The sequence below is a fragment of the Rhamphochromis sp. 'chilingali' genome (assembly GCF_963969265.1).
Source record: "Rhamphochromis sp. 'chilingali' genome assembly, chromosome: 7".
Classification (NCBI taxonomy): Eukaryota; Metazoa; Chordata; class Actinopteri; order Cichliformes; family Cichlidae; genus Rhamphochromis; species Rhamphochromis sp. 'chilingali'.
In genome coordinates, this window is record NC_137934.1 from 36,642,626 (window position 1) to 36,662,561 (window position 19,936).

At 40.4% G+C, this 19,936-nt stretch overlaps 1 protein-coding gene across 1 annotated transcript; it reads left to right on the top strand.

Annotated features, from left to right (window-relative positions):
* The first annotated feature begins 8,859 nt into the window (after positions 1-8,859).
* On the top strand, positions 8,860-19,733 carry slc38a2 (solute carrier family 38 member 2). Its single transcript, XM_080886506.1, has 16 exons — positions 8,860-9,214; positions 10,432-10,536; positions 10,655-10,733; positions 10,833-10,948; positions 12,545-12,618; positions 12,710-12,802; positions 13,132-13,207; positions 14,566-14,648; positions 14,845-14,903; positions 15,218-15,370; positions 15,468-15,547; positions 15,669-15,769; positions 17,030-17,154; positions 17,254-17,398; positions 17,492-17,589; positions 17,980-19,733. Exons 2-16 carry the CDS (start codon positions 10,439-10,441, stop codon positions 18,079-18,081), a joined length of 1,482 nt encoding a protein of 493 aa, XP_080742632.1. The 5' UTR covers positions 8,860-9,214; positions 10,432-10,438; the 3' UTR covers positions 18,082-19,733.
* The last annotated feature ends 203 nt before the right edge of the window (positions 19,734-19,936 follow it).

Sequence of the window (19,936 nt, forward strand, 5' to 3'; positions counted from 1 at the left end):
TGAGGGATAATGTCGAAAACACTAGTTGGGCTAACTCCCACATACCGTGAAAGGATAAAGAGCTGGTCCGGTGTTCTTCAACCACGATATCTGCCAATCCAGAGGCACCACACCAAATCTTCATGCAATTCTGTAGAAGTGTGTCAGCCAGAACAGCCTTACAAAGTACCCATATACCAAAAGGTCATAGCAGGGCCCTGAGTTTTGCTTTCCTGTCTACTCTACTGTGCACTTTAAAAATAAAGGCTAACGTGTCAATTAATAAATGTTGTTCATACATCTGGTACAGTCAGTTCTCTCCCCTGGGGTGTCACTTAATTCTGTTTTGTGAATAGTAGTGAAGTGGCTTATTTAGTACAACGTGTTCTATTGTATCAGAGACACATGACGGTCACTCCCAGCTTATCATTTATCAAACAGCATGAAGGCCAGAAAATTAATGCAAACCACAATCTTCCTAAACCTGACCAAGTGTTTTTTTTTTAAGTTCAGTAAGTCAAAGAAAAAACAAGCTAAACAAAGTGTTAAACAAGTGAATCAGGAGATTCTGCTTGACAAACCTGCAATTTATGGTTTCTTTGAGAATAACTGCACACTGGAATCTTACAAGTCTGTCATTCAGTCCCTGACATGATAACATGCTTGTTTCATGTTTTCTTTTGTTTTTTGTCAGTGTCTTTGGATGGGGTAAAGCACCTCTGTCCCACTTCAATTTCCTGATCCGTCTTAGACCTGCAGGGTCAAGCCAAAGTCCCAAACAAAGGCTCACACAGAGAGCCACACACAGTCTCATTCTTGTTTGACTGAGAGCAGAGGAATGCAAATGTGTGAGTGTGGGCAAGAGGGGGAGAGAACAAGAGATTATGAAGAATAGTGAGTGAGAGCATCAACAGAAGTTCTTTCATTCATGAATGTCTCGTCTTTACACCAAGAGTGTGAATATTTGTTCACTTTCTCTTTCATTCACAAGGAAATTACTGTAAACATTTGATTGTTTTTATGGTAAATGGACTGGTTCTTATGTAGCGCTCTTCTACTCTACCTGAGCACTCAAAGGTCTTTATACAACATACCACATTTACACAAGCACCTTTTCATTCTTTTTCTATGTAAGTGCTTTCTATCTAACATTTAAACACATTCGTACTCCGATGGATGCATCAGAGAGCAAACTGGAGTTAGTATCTCGCCCCCAATATTTGCCATGCAGACTTGACCAACCAGGGATCAGACTACCAACCTTCCTACAACCACACCTAAATATCATCTATATCTTTTATATTTTTTATCAGATAAGTAATAGATAACTACAAGTCATAGAATGGAGTCAGACAAATTATTGAGATGCAGCAGCTGTTTTAGCTAGCATCTCTCTATTTTGGTTTTTTACTGTATACACACTCGGCCCACTTGTAGCGGTTGCATTCAAAAATTTACCATTACCTGCTTACCACTGGGTACAAGTGGAATACGTTGGAGAAAAATGGAAGTTTGCAGCTTGTATTATCTTGGAATGTGAGTAATTCAAAAAACTGAGTAATTTTAGATTAGCAGCTGGCTAAGCTGATGACAGTAGCATGCTAACCTTTGGTTTCTAGCAGCTAAATAGACCCATCATGCTAACATAATGCTTTAGCATTATTAACTACTGTGATGTTACCCATCGGTTTTAGTTTCTGATTGGCATGTTGTTTCTTTCTTTTTATTTATTTTATTTTATTTTTAGACAGAAGTCACTTTATATAGAAAAGCCTGATAAACAAGCTGCATCCATAAACAGTATTGTGCACTGTACAGACAGTGTTGCCAACTCCTCAGTAAGGAAAATCGCTATTGGCTGTCCTAAAAGTCGCTAGAAGTCGCTAAATGACATCATTGTCTAATTTGCATAATTGGTCATGCTAATGTAATAGTAACCTACATTGTAGGAGAAAAAAATCACATCGTGGAAGAGACATAAAGTGAGTAAAAAATGTCCTAAATGCATTTAGAATTTATTTAGAACAACAAATTAAATTTCTTTTACCAATTATTGTTTTGTTAATGTCACAATTCCAACCCTACTCCTTTATCTGGCCTTGGACCGGCAAAAGTCACCCGAAATAGGCACTCTGGTGGAGTTACTTTGTGTCTGTGTGTTTATAAGTAGTTTTAAACCTTGTGATCCACAAAACAACATAACAGTAAAAGAAGAACTGACTGCGTTACAGTCAGTGCGGGAGCAGCGGCCGGCTTCGCTCAAGCGCAATTCATTTGCAGTTTGGCCGCATAGGTGTGAGCATCTCCTGCCCTGATAGCAGCTGGGGGAGGACTATCCTCCACCCTTGAGCGCTTTAGCTCGGGCGAGGTGCCCACCGCAGCACCAGCTGCTTGTTGAGAGTAAGAGCGATACGCGTAGTTAGATAATTTATTAAAAATGCTGCAAAAAGAACCAGCATTACAAACACGGTGGAGTGACTCGAACACAGCTGACTACAGACATATTAACTAGACAAGACAAGATGCAGAAAGCCATGGAGAACTGAGAGATCAGACAGACACGGGGACATGACCAGGCAGACAGAACATATAACAAAACATGGAGATGAGACTAGGACAGACTGGACTCGAAAGGGGCATTCCCATACTAAAAACAAAACATAAACATTTCAGAAATTCGAAGGAATGACTAAAGTCGTTCAAACTCAAAAACTGGCTGAACAACTCAGGACCATGACAATCAGTGGCTGACACCTTGATAAGCCACTAGCCAGAGGACCAGTAACACCAAACACCAAGATAGCAATGCTGAAAACCAATCTTCAAAATTTCACAGACCAGTGTGTGACATCACAGTAGCTGGTTCCGTCTTTTATAAAGTCTGGGGGGACTGACTCTGTTTTGGCTAATATGACACCTGACTGGGGAACCAACTTCAGTCAATAATAGCTGAATACATGGATGTTTGTATATGCCCACTTCCAGAATAAACTAAGCTGTCGCTTTCCTGCTTTGTGCCCTTTTTTACTGAAAATGTGGCTTTAGATAATCAAATTCGCTGCAGCTTTCACGGGCTGTTTTTATTCCAACCCAGTGTCCCTCATCAGGCTGTAAATCGGTTCACTCTTAAGAGAAGTGGAATGTGTGTAATTCGAACTTGTGTCACAAGATCACAAAGCCAAAGTAAATGTGAGGCCATGAACATATTGGAGAGCAGCTCAGGGTGTAAAGAGATAATAATGTTGCATAATGTGTAGGAGAAGAAAGATCTCTTTACGTGCTGCTCCTAACGTTTCCCCTCCAGCTGAGACATTGACTGCGCACTGGACTTGCTTTTTGCTTGTTGTGAACGGGTATTACAGACAACTTGTTCCTTTTTTGCAATTCAGATCAGCTTCATGAATCACTAAATTCCACTGAAGATGTTTAACCATAAAAACCAGAAGTTGACCTCTAATTCCACTTTAAAGGGAGGACAAATAACCACAGACAACTCCCAAATGAAGTCACACTCAGCACACTGTGTTTAATAATATCCACAGTAGTCACTGTAGTATTATAAGTAGTAATACAAATCCAGGCAATACCTTTTCTAAAAATTGTTAGATGTTGCACAGCTGGTAGTTGCAATCCAATCTTAATCTTAATCCAATAATACAAGTTGCTTCCGTACGTTTTTTGGACGTTAACTACTCCCTCAGTTTTCAGCCGATTTTCTCAGTTTAAACTTCTGCTGTTTCTGCTATGACTTTTGGTGCTCATAACTTCTATACTTTTTGAGATATTGAATTTTTTATGCAATATTTTTTGCCCATTTCTTCCACATTATCAGTCTGGTCACTAGTTTTCCTTGCCCGGTTGAGCTGTGTTTTAGCTCAGTGAGATGAGCAGCCGTTCTCAGACTGGGAGGCGCAGGTTCAAATCCTGCTTATGGCAACATTTCTTTCAGTTAACAGTTAAACTTTTTTAACTCTTTTCAACACAAATTTCAGCTTTTTCACCCCTTTGCAGCAAAATTTTCAGTTTTTTCTGCTGTTTTCAGAAAAAAAAAACTCTTTTCAGCAGAAATTCTGCTCATTCACCTCTTTCCAGCAGAATTTTCAGAATTTTCACCTCTTTTCAGCCCAAATTCTGCTTATTCACCTCTTCTGCAAAATTTTCAGCCTTTTCACCTCTTATCTGCACAAATCTCAGCTTTTTTCAGAAAAAAAACTCTTTTGAGCAGAAATTCTGCTGATTCATCTCTTTTCAGCGCAACTTTCTGCTTCTTTACCTCTTTTCAGCAGAAATTCTGCTGATTCACCTCTTTTCTGCAAAGTTTTCAGCCTTTTCACCTCTTATCAGCACAATTCTCAGCAGCTTCTGCCAGAGGTGTGGACTCGAGTCACATGACTTGGACTCGAGTCAGACTCGAGTCATTAATTTTATGACTTTAGACTTGACTTGAAAAAATGTTCTAAGACTTGTGACTTGACTTGGACTTTTACACCAATGACTTGGGACTTGAATTGGACTTGAACCGGTTTACTTGAAAAGACTTGATATTTTACCCCAAATATAAAATTTAACATGCATATTATATAGAGATTGAAAATGTGACGTCATTCACGGGTAGAACCGCAAAGGATTCTGGGAACTCGTGGCAAGCGGTACTAGCGCACGCAGGCTTTCAATTAAAATCAGTTATACAGCGATAAAAAGAAACACAAAAATGTCAAGAAGCCGTTGTATTATTAACTGCAATAGCCGGTCGCATGACAGCCACGGGAAGCCGACGGGTAAAGAGATCGGTTGTTATCGGATTACGTCGTTGAAGAGAAATTGTTCGAGCCATGTTTCCGAAGTAACAAAGAGGCGACAGATGGCCTGGATTGCAGCCATTCAAAGATCAAATATAACGTCCCAGAACACTCCAGCTCACAGGTTAGTCTGCTCCAAGCATTTACACGAAGGTCAGTGTTTTTTAGTAGTTAATACGTCATTTTCATAACATAATTGGTGATATAGGTTACAAGCAAGTCTGGCGCTGAACAGAAATTGTCGCGCTATGCTCCTTTATTTATTGTGCATAAATAGTGAATTGTCCTGACACAATATTGCGTTTCGCCTCTGTTATTATGGTACATTGACAAAAACATATACTTTTATTCACAGGATAAAACAGGTTTTTTGTATCACTAATTGCCCAGTACGATTACAGCATACAATATTGTTGTCACTGCTACATTTCTGTGATGGGTACCAGAAATTATTTCCACTACTAATTAATTACCGTTGAGCTCAAAGGTCCTATTAATAAACGGTTAACGAATGTGTATTTATGACGACAATTTGTGAGACTGGTAAACTTATGATACGTACGATGGTCTTTCGTTCTACACGGTGCATTTCAAGGTCCTGTACCCATCCGTCGGTAAACTGTACCTGGGCTTGTTGCAGTGACCGGAAGTTACTAAACTTCATGAGTGTGTGCACTCACTCCAAGAACCGTATGATTATAAATATGCATATAAATATGCTAAGATGAGATAGCTGACTTCATCTAACTAGCAAATGTTGTCCAGGCTATGTTGGTGATACAGTTTTTTTTTAATGTGTATGATATTTTTGTCATGCGATTTTAAAGCCGGTCCTACAACCGCATCCAAGAATAACATGCAGCTTATCTCAGAACTGTCGGTGAAAATTATTCTAGGAGCTAGGTTTAATTGAGCTGCATTTTAAAGAGGTGCAATTTCACAATTTGTGTATATTTTCTAAGTTCACTATTTTGTCATGTGTTGAGAAAAACACAGATTTTAAAATTACATGGTCTAATATTTACATTTAGCATATAACTGCAACATTATTTTTTCGTTTGTTTTTTTTAAAGACTCGAAAGGACTTGAAATTCAAAGTTTCAGACTTGTGACTTGACTCGGACTTTTACACCAGTGACTTGAGACTCGACTCTGACTTGCCTGACATTACTTGAGACTTGACTTGAGACTTGAGGATAAAGACTTGAGACTTACTTGAGACTTGCAAAACAATGACTTGGTCCCACCTCTGGCTTCTGCTCATTTCAGCAGAATTGTCAGTCTGTCCACCTATTCTTTGCGAGAATGAGCGTGGCTTAGTGAGATGAGTCACTGCCTTGAGACAAGGAGGGCCAGGTTCGAATCCTTTTTTTTCAGCTGGCAACTTCAGCGTTAAGGCATCCACACAGCATTTTCGCAGGAAATGCAAATTTTTCTAGTTTCAGTTGTATTACTGATAGTCATGGTTCAATGAATAGTATTAGCCATATGAGTAAGCAACTGGGTGGCAATGAGACAGTACAAGAAGGTGTAATAAGCAGTTTTAAAAGTAATATTACCAATAAAAACAATCTACAAGGTGCTAAGAGTAACAGTAGGAAGTCCAGTTCATGCAGTGGTATAATGCTATGTTTTTTGTAAGTTAAGTAGTTATAGTAGGAAGTGCTTATCCCTGAGTCTGGTTCTCCTGGAGGTTTCTTCCTGTTAAGAGAAGAGAGTTCTTCCTGCCAAATGCTTAGTTGCTGGGGTTTCTTCTCCATCACTGTAGGGCCCTAACCTTACAATAAAAAGCACCTCAAGTGAACTGTTCTGGTAATTTGGTGCTATATAAATACAACTGAATTAAATTGTATTGAATAGTATAAAGTTGATAGCGATATTACAATTTGACTATTAGATAGTAGTAACTCATTTTATAAGTAGTATAACCTGTACAAAGTGTCTATTAGATGGAAGTAGCAAAAGTAAAGGGCTGCAAACACTACTACAACTAGTATGTGTACTTCTTGCAATGCTTCTATTTGGACTTTTTACTTTTTACCACATATTAATGACAAAAATCGTTAATAAATTTTAACAGTACAACTAGTTCTGCACATGCATCAGTACATTTAGTGGTTTTATATATAGAAACAGTACTCTGGTAGAAGTAGTACTAGTACAAGAACTACTGAGTGTAGCACTGATGCAGGTAGTAGATCTTGTAGTAGTGGATATGTTGCCCACACCCCACCAGGTGTGGTTCTGAACCTCACTAGCATATTCTAGTATGTTATGTATTGAAGGGTGTCATTGAGCTGGCTGTTGACCATTGAACGGTTGGAATATGGCGTGCATGTGGTCGGCTACTCAACGTTTGGCGGTACAGTTGCATCAGTACAATCAGTTCTCATCTTCTAGGCGTCAGTTAATGTTGCTGCTTCACAGCCTCTGGAATGCCATATTTAGGCACAAGTTGTCCTTGGGCCGTATTTAAGGGCTTATGGCATTGGCAAGACGGGGATGTCATTCCAACTCACCAACTTTACCAATAAGCATGGTTTCTGCTTATTGGCCAGTGGGTGAAAATGAAAAAACCAAAGTGAGTAAAAACAAATCCATTGAGATGGTGGGGGGAAAGCCAAACAATGCACAAAACACAAAAAAGGTCAGTGGGACGTTAATTGAGTGTATTGACTAAAAGAAATTTTAAATCCAATTCACTTCCATTCAACTAAAGATGAACTGCACCTGTCTGTCACTCAGTAACCACATGTGTGATTATGGGTTTATTGCTTATATTGTTTAAACAAATAAGAGAAGGACAGAAGAAACAGTTGAAAATCTAACACATGTAAGAGTAATGATAATACTGTGAGCATAATCTAAATAGAGGGTAGTGAACAGCACAGTGCTAATGCAAGTACTGCCTTCCATGTGTTGTATATGACTTCTGTTTGGACTGTTATCTAAAGTGTAGCAACAGAAGGAAACGTTTTATCTACAGGTAAGTCAAAAGCCAGACCATAAACTGTACTGTTCTCAGTCAGCATTAATAATAAACTTAAAACCCGAGCAGTAGAAGATTATACACCACACACACACACACACACACACACACACACACACACACACACACACCTGACCTGACAAGATGAGCCAGCAGCGTGAATAAGGATCAGGATAACCGTCACATGATGGCGTTTGTGCGTAATCTCCTTCAGACGGGGAGGTCTGCTTTGAAGCTCCGGCACATCCTGATCTAGACTGACACTCTGGCCCTCAGAGTGCACTCTGAGTCTTCACTTTACCTTAATTTAAGAAAAGAAAAAAAAAGAAAAAGCGTTTAACTAGCTTCACAGTGTATCTGTGGGGTTCAGCGAGGCCAAGTTCTGCTTTCAAAACAGAGCAATCCTAATCGCACAAAAAAGCCATGAGAGAGTTCCAGCGTAGAGCTACTTGAGAGTAAAAATAAAATAAAATAAAAGTAATGAGAACGTTTAAACGGAAAATTCTGAACTGATATATATGTTACTATAAAAAAATTAAGTAAAGCCTAGTTATCCACGGATTTAGACATTTGTGTGTGTTATGTAGCACTGGTGTAGTGTTTATGTGGTTTGATTATTGTAAATGTATCAGAGAGGGCCCGTGGTTTTCCAGCGAGGGAAAGTCCTGTATTTGTATAGCGCTTTTCTAGTCCCTAAGGACCCCAAAGCGCTTTACACAACCTGTCATCCACCCATTCACACACACATTCACACACTGGTGATGGCAAGCTACAATGTAGCCACAGCCACCCTGGGGCGCACTGACAGAGGCGAGGCTGCCGGACACTGGCGCCACCGGGCCCTCTGACCACCACCAGTAGGCAACGGGTGAAGTGTCTTGCCCAAGGACACAACGACCAAGGCTGTCCAAGCCGGGGCTCGAACCGGCAACCTTCCGATTACAAGGCGAACTCCCAACTCTTGAGCCACGATCGCCCCAAGTCAATCTGTTTGTACACAAACCACGTCACCGTGCGTAAAAGGTCTCCACCCTCTTCCTCCCTCTTTGCTGGTTTGGGCTGATGCAATGTGGCATCTATAAAAGGAAGAGCCCTCGCCCCTTTTTTCTAGCAGAACTGGGTTTTCTCTCCGAGCGCGCCGCATTTCTTGGACTTTGATTCAAATAGTCAATACATCGAAATTCTTTTCGCGTTTTTGCTTCGGTTTATTTATCTTTTTGCTCCTTGGCCTGTTTCTGTTTATGCTTTTTAAAGTCAGATCTGGTCTACTAGTAGGTCCATTCATTCATTCATTCAAAATTTCAGTCTTTATAAATATATATACATATATATATTAAAAAAAACCATAGTCTTCTCAAGGATCAGCTGATTTTTATAAAGAAATCGTCTGGACGTTTTTTTCTTCTTACTGAAAGGATCTTCAGGCATCCTAAGACATCTTCAAAAGGTAAGAATGTCGACATTCTCGTTTACCGTCAGAGGGAAAATTGGCGGATGTGGGCGGAACAGTATTTGAAATTTTAAAAAATCAAATCTTTACAAGTTTTAACACACTGCACAGTTTCTGATTGCACATTATTACAGCATTTTATGTCTTTACCTTTTTATTTTTAATGCGAGGTATTTTTCTTTAATTAAAAATCGTCTGTTATCGGGTGTTAAAAGCTAATCAGTGTGAAACAGAATGATTTCCTGTCACAGTACACAGTACATGTGCAGATCTCTCACTAAAGACTCATAACATGTCATTGTCTGAGAATCCCGAGGCGTTTTCTCTTATTAGGTCAGCCCTGATCCAAATAAATGAATAATGGAGTGTCCGCTTGACAGTGATGCTGCAGTGCTGGGCATGTATTAGGACACGGGCTTTTTACTGCCACACAGATCACAAAACACACACAGTGCGAAATGAAAGACATAGAAAAGTGTCTCTTGTGTGTAATCTGAAAAGGCTCTAAAGATAACCCTGCGCCTGAGCCACGGCCGCTGCGCAAAATGGGAGAGCCATGCCCATAAAGGGACAACACGTGTCATTGTTTCCAGTGGAGCCGGTCGGGTCATGGGAATAATGGCATTAAATGGCTCTGACCATTTAATGCCATTGTGGCTCTGTTTGGATCTTCATGTGCGTAAAAGTCATCCAAGAAGGTTATTTTACTATATGCCCGATTTAGACAGCTATGTCTGATTGTCACCTCGTTTTTGTTTCATTGGCAGTTTCTAAAATGGGATGTTTCAAGAAAAAGGAAAGTGAAAAGTCCAGATTTTAAGACGATTTTTGAGGGGGAAATGTGCGCAAAGTGTCACATTTGTCCGCGTGTACTGCGGCTTTTTTCTTTTGTATGTGTGTGTGTGCCATTCAGTATCTATGGAAGAGTTGGGGTGATGCCGGTCTGGTATTTTTCCACTGCCGGTGCGTCACCCCTCCTCCCTCCTCTCTTCTTCCTCATCTGACTCCGCCGTAGCTAAAGCATTGTCACGTGGTCTCAGATTCCTGAGTAACGCTGCGGTGGAGCCACTATAATATTGATTATTCTCAAGGCAGCGTGAACGCGCACAGCTAGAAATGGGGGGAAAAGACTGAGGAACTGACGCAGTATACAGAAATATAAGAAATACAGTTAATTAACAGTTAAAACAACTTTTTTTATTTATTTTTTTTAGCTTTAAAATGCCCGAGATGAGAGATTTCAACAATGTTCCAGAAGATGACAGCAGCAGCTCAAACAGCAGTGAATACCCATGCCCAAAGAAGGTGCCACTGGATGGGTAAGGCTCACTTTACACACACTATAGTGAAAAATATATACTTAAGAACTGAAAACTGCACATGGTATAAACCACACTTCACAAAAATAACTCTTGATTCTTCTCTTTTCTTTTAAAGCCAATACCCCGATTTTGACGCAGAGTGCCAAAACTTCCTCCCTGAACACACGGGCAAGAAGAAGTATGCTACTGAATCTGTAAGAGCTTCTCTTTTTCCTCCAGCACATTTATCTTTCTCCTTTAACCAGTGATGTGATGTCTCATCTTGTCCTAACCGTCCTGCGTCTTTTCCACAGCACCAGGGTAGTGCTTCCTTTGGCATGTCCGTCTTCAACCTGGGCAACGCCATCATGGGCAGTGGCATCCTGGGTCTGTCCTTTGCCATGGCCAACACTGGCATCGCCCTGTTTGTGTAAGCATCTATTACTTACGTCTGTCCAATGCAAAGAGGCAAAAGGAAACAAACAAAGAAACTCCTTAAGCTAACACCAGAGTCAAGAGGTTAAGATGTAAAGAAAACCAAATAAGCATGACTCAAAACTGGTGTGTTTTTATTTCATAATCCGCATTCGGCTCAGATGAGCACGGGCAGGTATGGCTTTGTCTGTTGCATTGGTGTGACAGCTTGTGATGTATAGCATCTCATTGAATCATTGAATCTCTGCACGACGACTTTTCGCCGCCAGCAGAGTGTTTATGTGTCCTTTATGCAACTGCTCGACCCTGAGAGTCAGGGTTGAAAGTTTACAATTGTTCAAATGTTGTTCAGCTGAAGTACCAGCAATCTTGAGATTTTTTTTAAAGTGCATCTCATTGTGAGTGATAGTGCCCCCTGCTGGTTATTCAGCACATTATTTGTGTGTGTGGAAACACTGAAGCCACCTTGCATCAGCCGCGTGCTGCATTTCTTAATTTTTTCTTTTTAGCCCTCCGTTTCTCACTCACGCTGGCAGCATCTGCTGGAACTTTTCACAATCAGTCTGTCAGCAACCAATTGAAAGAAATCAGATTATTGGGTCCAAATAAAAAATCTAATATTTTTTTGAGTCCACTCGCAGTATTCGACATCTCTGGGAGTCAGAAACAAAAGGGAGTGGCAGGAAAAGCAGCTAAGTCGAGGTAATCCTGCTGCTCCACGCACGAATTACGTAAATGGAGAGATAATGTACGCTTGCAGGAGATCATGAATGGAGCTGCAGCTGGCCAGTCTGATCCCTGCATCTGCAGGAAGCTGGGGATTACAAACACCTGATGGCTCCTACCCAGCTGACAAACCTTGCTACCTGCGCCTTATGTCTCTGTGTTTATATGCTGAAGTACTGTCTGGTGCTAGTAAAGCAGATCAAGCCTTTGCAAACTAAGATGAGACAGAATAAGGACGTCATAGACAGACGAGCAGCCGCTAAAGCAGCTGGACACACAGCTGAACATTGCGTTTATCAAAGACAAGTCTCAGAAGGCCAAGAGATTTACTTTCATCTGAACTATTAATAACGCCGAGTGTACAGTGCTGCCTCTGCAGCATCCCAGGGGCAGGGAAACCTTTCGTCCTTTGGATTCCTGCTGATGCTGCTTGTGACTCAAAGAACTTAGAGTTCTGGGTTTGTTTTTGACAAGGCAGATTGCAAACTTGCACACGCTCAGGTCTCGAAGGAAACACTAAAGGTACTGACACTTTGCTCTTGGAGCAGAAATCATCCTAACGGCAAATTCTCCCAAAACACACGAGATCTGAGCCATCACAAGAGAGAAGGGATGTGAGACATGATCAGTAGACCCTGCACAGCAATATGTGACCTTCACGTCAGCCAAATGTCAATGTGTTTGTTCACCAGTCAGGAAAATACATTTGTCATTCAACTGGCCTTCAAAGGCCCATGTTCAGCACTTCAGCCTTGATCAGAACATTTCATCATTGATTTTTCTGCTTTTCTTTTTTTTAAATCTCCTAATTATATCAAGGTCGCAGGTAAACATACAGCTAAAGCTCTCCCTTGTCTGTTTACAGGATTCTTCTTGCGTCTGTCGCCATCTTCTCCTTGTATTCTGTGCACTTGTTGCTGAAGACGGCCAATGAAGGGGGTAAGTCTATCAGACAAACATCCCCAAATGCCAAGTGTGTATTTTTTTAAAAATACTTTTGTTCTAAATCCACAATTCTTTGTGTCTTTAGGCGCACTGGTGTACGAGCAGTTGGGTTACAAAGCCTTCGGGACACCGGGGAAATTCGCAGCCTCCCTCTCCATCACCATGCAGAACATTGGAGGTAAGAAAAATGAATGTTACGTAACTGTAATAGATCCAACATGTGCTCACTCAGAAAGCTAAAACACTGCTCCTCTGTGTCTGCAATGAGAGCATGGAGGGGGGAAGGCACGGGGGGAAACCTTGGTTGATGGAAACCAGCTTGTTTTGTTTGTTTTTGTAGCTTCCAGTAAAACCTTGAGTCATTTTACAAGCATCTGGGCCCCTTGCCAAATATTAGAGATCATTATTTTTATGGCAGAGTTTCCTCCTTTTCTTTTTTCTCCCTCAGTTTTACAGGAAAATGTGCTAACTGGTGTTGTTGTTGTTTTTCTGTTTTTTCCCCAACAGCCATGTCGAGCTACCTCTACATCGTGAAATACGAGCTGCCCACTGTTATAAAAGCTTTCACAGGAGCCAACGACGAGTGAGTGACTTTGATATTTTAGCAGCTTCCACACACAAACGCAGGTCTGGAAAAGTTAGAAATGACTGCATGTCTGTGCGCACCGCTCCAACAGACACAGCGCCTCAAACTGGCCGACATGACCTCTTTAAATGCACCGTGTGGTGTTTTCTTGTAAACAAACATAAGCTGTGTTTACATGAAGAGGGGAAAGTCATACAAACACTGCTGGATGGCTCCACTAGCAGCTAAACGCTCTGCTTGGTGGCTCTGAATTTTCAAGCTTTATAGTAATACTAGCCATTTCTTTCTTTTTCATGTTTCACTGCTTTATTTCACCTAACACAGGAAACACTGCTGAAACTGGCGCATTACTTATATGAATATTTTTAACAAATCAAATAATGAACCTGGAGGTTGTAGACTTATTTCCAAGAAATCCAAGGATAAATCAGTCAAGCTGGCCTCTGTCCAAGGAACATCTGATTCGATTTTGGTAGTGGTTCAGGTCAGACCACCAGACCATTTGTCGTGCAGCCAAAGATGTAGACTAAATGTCAATACAGCATGGTTTACTCGCCCCAATAGGAATGTTTGCTGGTTGCACTAGGACTACAAAAGGGAGGTGTTGGTGAAAAAAATAAATTCCTAGAAGGAATGAAAGAGAACCGGAATGCCCGAAAGAAGCACTCGAGGTGGACATGTTAAGCAAAATGGCTGCCAGTTGTTTTTCAAGTGCTGAGTGTCGGGGAAGGTGAAGCAGCGGCTTTGTCGCTCTGCTTGGAGCACAAGCTGTGTAGGAGGACTGTCTGGCTGTTTTTAAATGGACGGACAGTGTTCTGTCTTTCTGAGCGGCTCTTTCAAAGAGCCCTTTTAGAAAATGCAGCTGGTGCCGCACAGAGATGGAGCGCGGGATGATCTCACCGCCACCCGGCTTCGAGTTTAAAAAATTGATGTAGTTCGCTCTCCTCTGTGCCGCTTTGTTACATCTATTTTTGTAAGCTATGCAGTCATGCTTGCGGAGGCCAGTTCTTGTCAGCTAGTGTGCAGAGGCTGAGAGGTTTGATCAGCCCTAAAAGCAGCAGAGGATTTCACAGGAAAGTAGATTCAGCGTGCTGCTTTCGGCATCACGTAGCTAATTAAATTACTTGTGGTCCTGGTTCATCAGTTTGTAATAAGATCAAAGCTTCGTAATATGCAAGATATACACAAGAAAGATGATAAAACTAACAAACAATTCAAACTCATTGACAGTAGATTTCACAGTAGAACACTGCAAAACAACCTGTGTTGCCCCTTTAACACAGCTACAGAAATCTTTACCTATTCATTGGTGATCTCCATTAGCTAACACTGACATGCTCTGTCTTGTATTTCAGTCAATGGTACGTCAACGGTGACTACCTGGTGTTGCTGGTTAGTGTTGGCATTATCCTGCCCCTGTCGCTGCTAAAGAACTTAGGTAAGGAAAGTGTGTGTGTGTGTGTGTGTTTTGTGGGTGGGTGCTGCGAGTCAGATGCATTTCTGAACAGGGTTGGGTTCAAAGTCAGTGACGCACTTGCACACGTGCAAGATTTCAAAAGCTTTAAAATCTTAATAGCGTAGCGTGACGTGATACAGGAGGGCATCGCTAATGATTGTGTTTTTCACTCTTTCAGGTTACCTTGGTTACACAAGTGGTCTGTCACTGCTGTGCATGGTCTTTTTTCTGATTGTGGTGAGTATGACACACCTTTCCTCATTCCTCATGTTAGCGTATCACCGCATATCCTTTACACACATCCTTTGGCCTGTTCTTGTTTTGCCAATTGAGTTTCAGTCTTCCAGTGAAATCCCTTCCTCCTACACAACAGAGCGGGATTCCTTTGTTTTAAAAAATGTAGTCAAATGAATTCATTTAATAGTGGAACAGGACAGCACAACAACAGTCAAGTCTTTGTTTCTGATCATGCCGTAAATGTGGTTTTAATGAACCTTTGCTTCTTTACAATAAGGAGCTAAAATGGGAAATTTGCTCTCTGCTCCTTCAAGGTGATCATCAAAAAGTTCCAGATCCCATGCCCTCTCCCTGATATTCACGATGACAACTTGACTCATTCGTTGAACATCTCACACAGCTCACACAGCGACAATACTTCTGACGAGGACACCTGCAAGCCAAAATACTTTATTGTCAACTCACAGGTAAAGACTTAGAACATCTGTAGAATTGAAATAAACCATAATGAAATCATTTCTACTTTTTAGACGTTAGTTTAATGAATTTTATTTACCTCCCTAGACTGTTTATGCTGTCCCTATTATTACCTTCGCCTTTGTGTGCCACCCCGCCATCCTGCCCATGTACGACGAGCTCAAAGAGTGAGTATACACTGCCGTCTTTTTAAATTTCCCTGACATATAAAACACAATTTACAACTTTTTTACAGTCATTTTTGTCTGCTGTCTAAATAAAACATGTCTTCAACTCTCTGCTGAACAGCCGTTCCCGCAAGAAGATGCAGAATGTCGCCAATGTTTCTTTCCTGGCTATGTTCATCATGTACCTGCTGGCTGCCCTTTTTGGATACCTGACTTTTAACCGTAAGTCAAGAAAGTAAAAATGTAAATATGTACACAAATTTTTTACGTGGGGAAAAAATGTAACTAAATTTAGTTTCTTGACGCAGTTAATGTCAACACACACCTATACCAGTTCACAAGAAGTTATACAAAATGTTAAATGGGCTCTGTCATCTAAGGTTAAGCGAGAAACTTTCAGGAACAGTAGTTATGCAAGACTGTGAAAAAACCCACCTGATGCCACTGAGCAGTGTGCTAGCATGTTTGTGTTCCCGTGCGTCATGACAAAAACAACTGATAGACCACCAAGAAATGTTCCTGGAACTTACCAGCAGTTATACAAGAGAGTGATAGTGAAAACTGTGACAGTGTGGCGTGCCCCCCCCCACCAGTTTGTAGTCGGGATGAGTCGACATTGCGAAATTATATTTGTTTTACCTACTTAAATACTCCTAAAACAACATAGAAGTCGCCAAAGAATTTAGGTGGTTTGTGGCCGTAAAACTCTTGCTTAAATATACATCTAACAAAAAAATGCTTTTTTAGTTCTAGTAAAACACTTATTTTACATTAAAATATCATAACAGGGTGTTAAAAATGAAACAAAATGTTTTTTGTTGCTGTGCATGCTAATGTCAACCTGCAAACCTTTGTAAAACCACAAGGCTTAGCAAACCATTGTTTCAGTTAGCTTAGCTTAAATTTAAATGCGGAAAATTTAAAAAATCTGAATAAGCACACAGCTTAAGGCAAAGGAAAATGTAAAAACTAGACCCCAAAAAACAGAGTCAAAACATGTTTACTTTTTTCATTAGCTGGTTAGCTTAGCTCGATCCAGAGACGTCTCTGAAGCGCTAGCATTCTTCTCATTATTATTTTACTATTTATGTAGTACAGATTCTTAAAAATATAAATAGCGTGTAGCCAAATTACTATACTAAGATAAGCTAATTAGCAGCTACTCCCACCTTTACACTGATTGCAAAGATATGAAAGAAATTTAGCTTGTCATGAAGCAAATTTTTATGCTATTAATCCTAATGGCACATATACACATATAAATATGGGTGATATAATATATAAGGTTTTACTTACTTTGCGTTTATAGAACTTCATAATAAAAAATCTTTGACTAACAATGCAAATTTAAATTTTTTCTAAAATTTAATTTATAAAATGGTATCAGGTTCTAACCATTAGTTATCCATGTACAGTCCTCTAGATGAGTAGATGACTTTAACCCTGACTTAAGTGGAGGACATCTGTTGTCTTTGTCTATAGAGCACGTGGGAGATGAGCTGCTGCATACCTACACCAAAGTGTACAAGTTTGATGTGCTCCTGTTGATTGTCCGTCTGGCCGTGCTGACCGCCGTCACCCTTACTGTCCCTGTTGTCCTCTTCCCTGTAAGTTTGAAAAAAAATGTCACAGAGATTCTAAAATATGAATTACTACAAATAATCGGTCATGTGGAATAACCTCCCTGTGTCTTTCTCATTGTGCAGATTCGTACCACTGTCAACCACCTCCTGTGCCCTTCTAAGGAATTCAGCTGGGTTCGCCACACTGCCATCACTGTGTTCTTGCTGGCTGGCACAAATGCCCTGGTTATTTTCGTTCCCACCATCAGGGACATCTTTGGCTTTATAGGTATGTGTCTGCATACAAGATACTGTAATAACATCTTAGCAACAGTAAAAGAAAGGATTGTGACTAAAATGTCAAATGTCTTTACTCTGTCAGGAGCTTCTGCTGCTGCCATGCTCATCTTCATCCTGCCTTCAGCTTTCTACATCAGACTGGTCAAGAAAGAGTCCATGAAGTCTAGGCAAAAGATCGGGGTAAGATGGAGTTCGATGAAATGAACAGTTTTGGAACTTTACACTTATTTGTTTCCTTGCCAAGAATTCGACATGGTTGTAGCTGCAGTAATTAGCCCTTTAGTTTAACTTCATATTAAGCAAACACTTGAATTAACTCTGTTCAAAACCACAATTCTTATGTTTGATTGTTTTTTTCTTTTTCTTTAATTCTCATATTTTTAACTAAAGGATAACACAAATAGTGCAACAAATGGGCTTTATCTTCTGCATTGCTAAGCTAAAGTAAGATAATTAGCTTTATACTGAACCGAAGACAACAAATTACACATTTGTTGAACTGTGAAAGGTTTCATTTAACTTGGTGTGAATGAACACATTAGCTAACTGTGATCTTATTTTGCTCTCTAGGCATTAGTCTTCCTCGTTCTCGGTATCGTGGTCATGCTTGGCAGCATGACCCTCATCATCCTGGACTGGATCAAGAACGCCACAAGCGACAGCGGACACTAAACCTCCAGCTCTCCTGCTGTTTGCTGCTGGCTCTTCGACATCCTTGTAACCAACATCAAACCTATTGTAAACCAAGAAAAACACAAGAACTCGCTTCATGTTCAGCATTGACTCGCTGAGCGACGGACCATGCCATTCCAAGAGAATGTATCTGAACTTTGTACAGTATGCTGTGATAGACCACAATGTCAGCGTTTTACTTTTTTTGTTTGTTTCTGTTTTTATTGCAACTTTTTTCATTGTCATTTTTGCTCATTTTTATTCTTCGTGTTTTGATAGTTTGAGGTATGGGGCTTTGTTTTGCTTTTATTTTTGAATAGTTACTAAAGGTACAGCTGAAAACAAAATTCTTTTAACGTGCCTCACGCCACAGAAGAAATAGTCATAGAGTTCAAAATAGAGCTTATGCTCAGATACGCTGCAACTGTCCTCTGAGCTCAGCAACAATAGATCCTGCTGACAAAACAAAAGAAAAACCTTGTGAATTTTCCAAATCCTGACAAGTGGGAACAGACTTAGTTACGTTCTTTACAACAGTTTTTCTTTTTTTTAACTTTGCCAAAACTGTGTTTGTAAAGCATAATTATATAGTGAAAAGCACTTAAAATCAGCACACTTGTCAGTTTTCACAGGCAAGGCCTAACAGCCTATTTCAGTATTTGTACCAAGCCTCTGCAACCTTGTTAACAGTGTCAGCTTTCCTTGTAAAACTGTGCGTCACTCAACAGAACCTGCCCTTTCAAACCCAGCACTGGGCGCTGCAGAGGTTCTTGCGTGAGGTCTCTCCTGAAACTGTATTTAGTCTTTATAACCTGCTGAAGGTCTGCGCAGCGACGACACTACTGCTTTGAGAAGGCCTGCGAGCCTCCCGGTTCCACTTCCCCCACTCAGGGGTTGTGGGAAACTTGAAATTTTTTCTTTATGGGAGAATACTTTGAATTTTGATCACATGCCGTGGTTATAAGATACCTGTTAAACTTGCAAAAAAAAAACAACCTAAGAAACAACTAAAAACAGGTTGCACTCTTGAACACCTTCAACCAAACAATAACGAACAAGAGAGCTCGACGCGGATTCCTTCCCACCGAGTGGAGAGCCCGTCGTAGATGGCACACTGTGCTTCCAACATTCACACGTCACCGAAATGTTGTCATCTATTTATGGAAGACCGTGAAATCAATGTAATTTAAAATATTTTACTATATTTATATAATATTGTACGTGTACATGTATATGTGTGTATATATATATATATATCTATTGAGTTCACCTGTAAATATGCTTTTTTTTTTTTTGTACAATGTTGTATTGGAGCTGTAAAACAAAACAAATCCCAAGGTGGTTAATACCAAATTTGTTTCAGTGCATCGGAGCTTCAGCGGTTCTTCTCCGTTAAGACTGACTGAAATTCTCGTTTAGGAACTGTGTGAAAGCCCCGTTGTTGAGCGGTATCAGTCTTCTTTTCCTTTTTGGCCCCTGAACACAAACACAGCAAAATGTTGTTTCTGCACATCTCCGCTTGAGAGTACGTCAACCAACTCTTGACCTCAGGAGCAAAGAGGGCTTTGCCCATCAGTGTTACACTGTTGTTTCAATGAAACACTATGTATATCCTGTAATTACTGTCCAAATAAATCAAAGACAAATGGTAACTTGAGCTGTGTGCACTCTTTCTTGTCCTCTGTTGGACTGTTTTTTGTTTGTTTGTTGTTGTTTTTTTTTGGGGGGGGGGGATGTGGAAGAACTACTATGTTTAGTTTTTTTTATGTCCAAAACTCCTATGCACTGTGCTAAAGAGAGAGACCAAGTTCAGCTTAGATAGACCCAGGCCATATTTTGCTGTAATACCATTTTG

Coding starts and splice junctions, on each gene's coding strand:
- slc38a2 (XM_080886506.1), top strand. CDS start 10,439: ATGCCCGAGATGAGAGATTTCAACAATGTTCCAGAAGATGACAGCAGC. Junction 15,770..17,029: donor TGGATACCTGACTTTTAACC/GTAAGTCAAGAA, acceptor CTTTGTCTATAG/AGCACGTGGGAGATGAGCTG. Junction 17,399..17,491: donor GGACATCTTTGGCTTTATAG/GTATGTGTCTGC, acceptor TTACTCTGTCAG/GAGCTTCTGCTGCTGCCATG.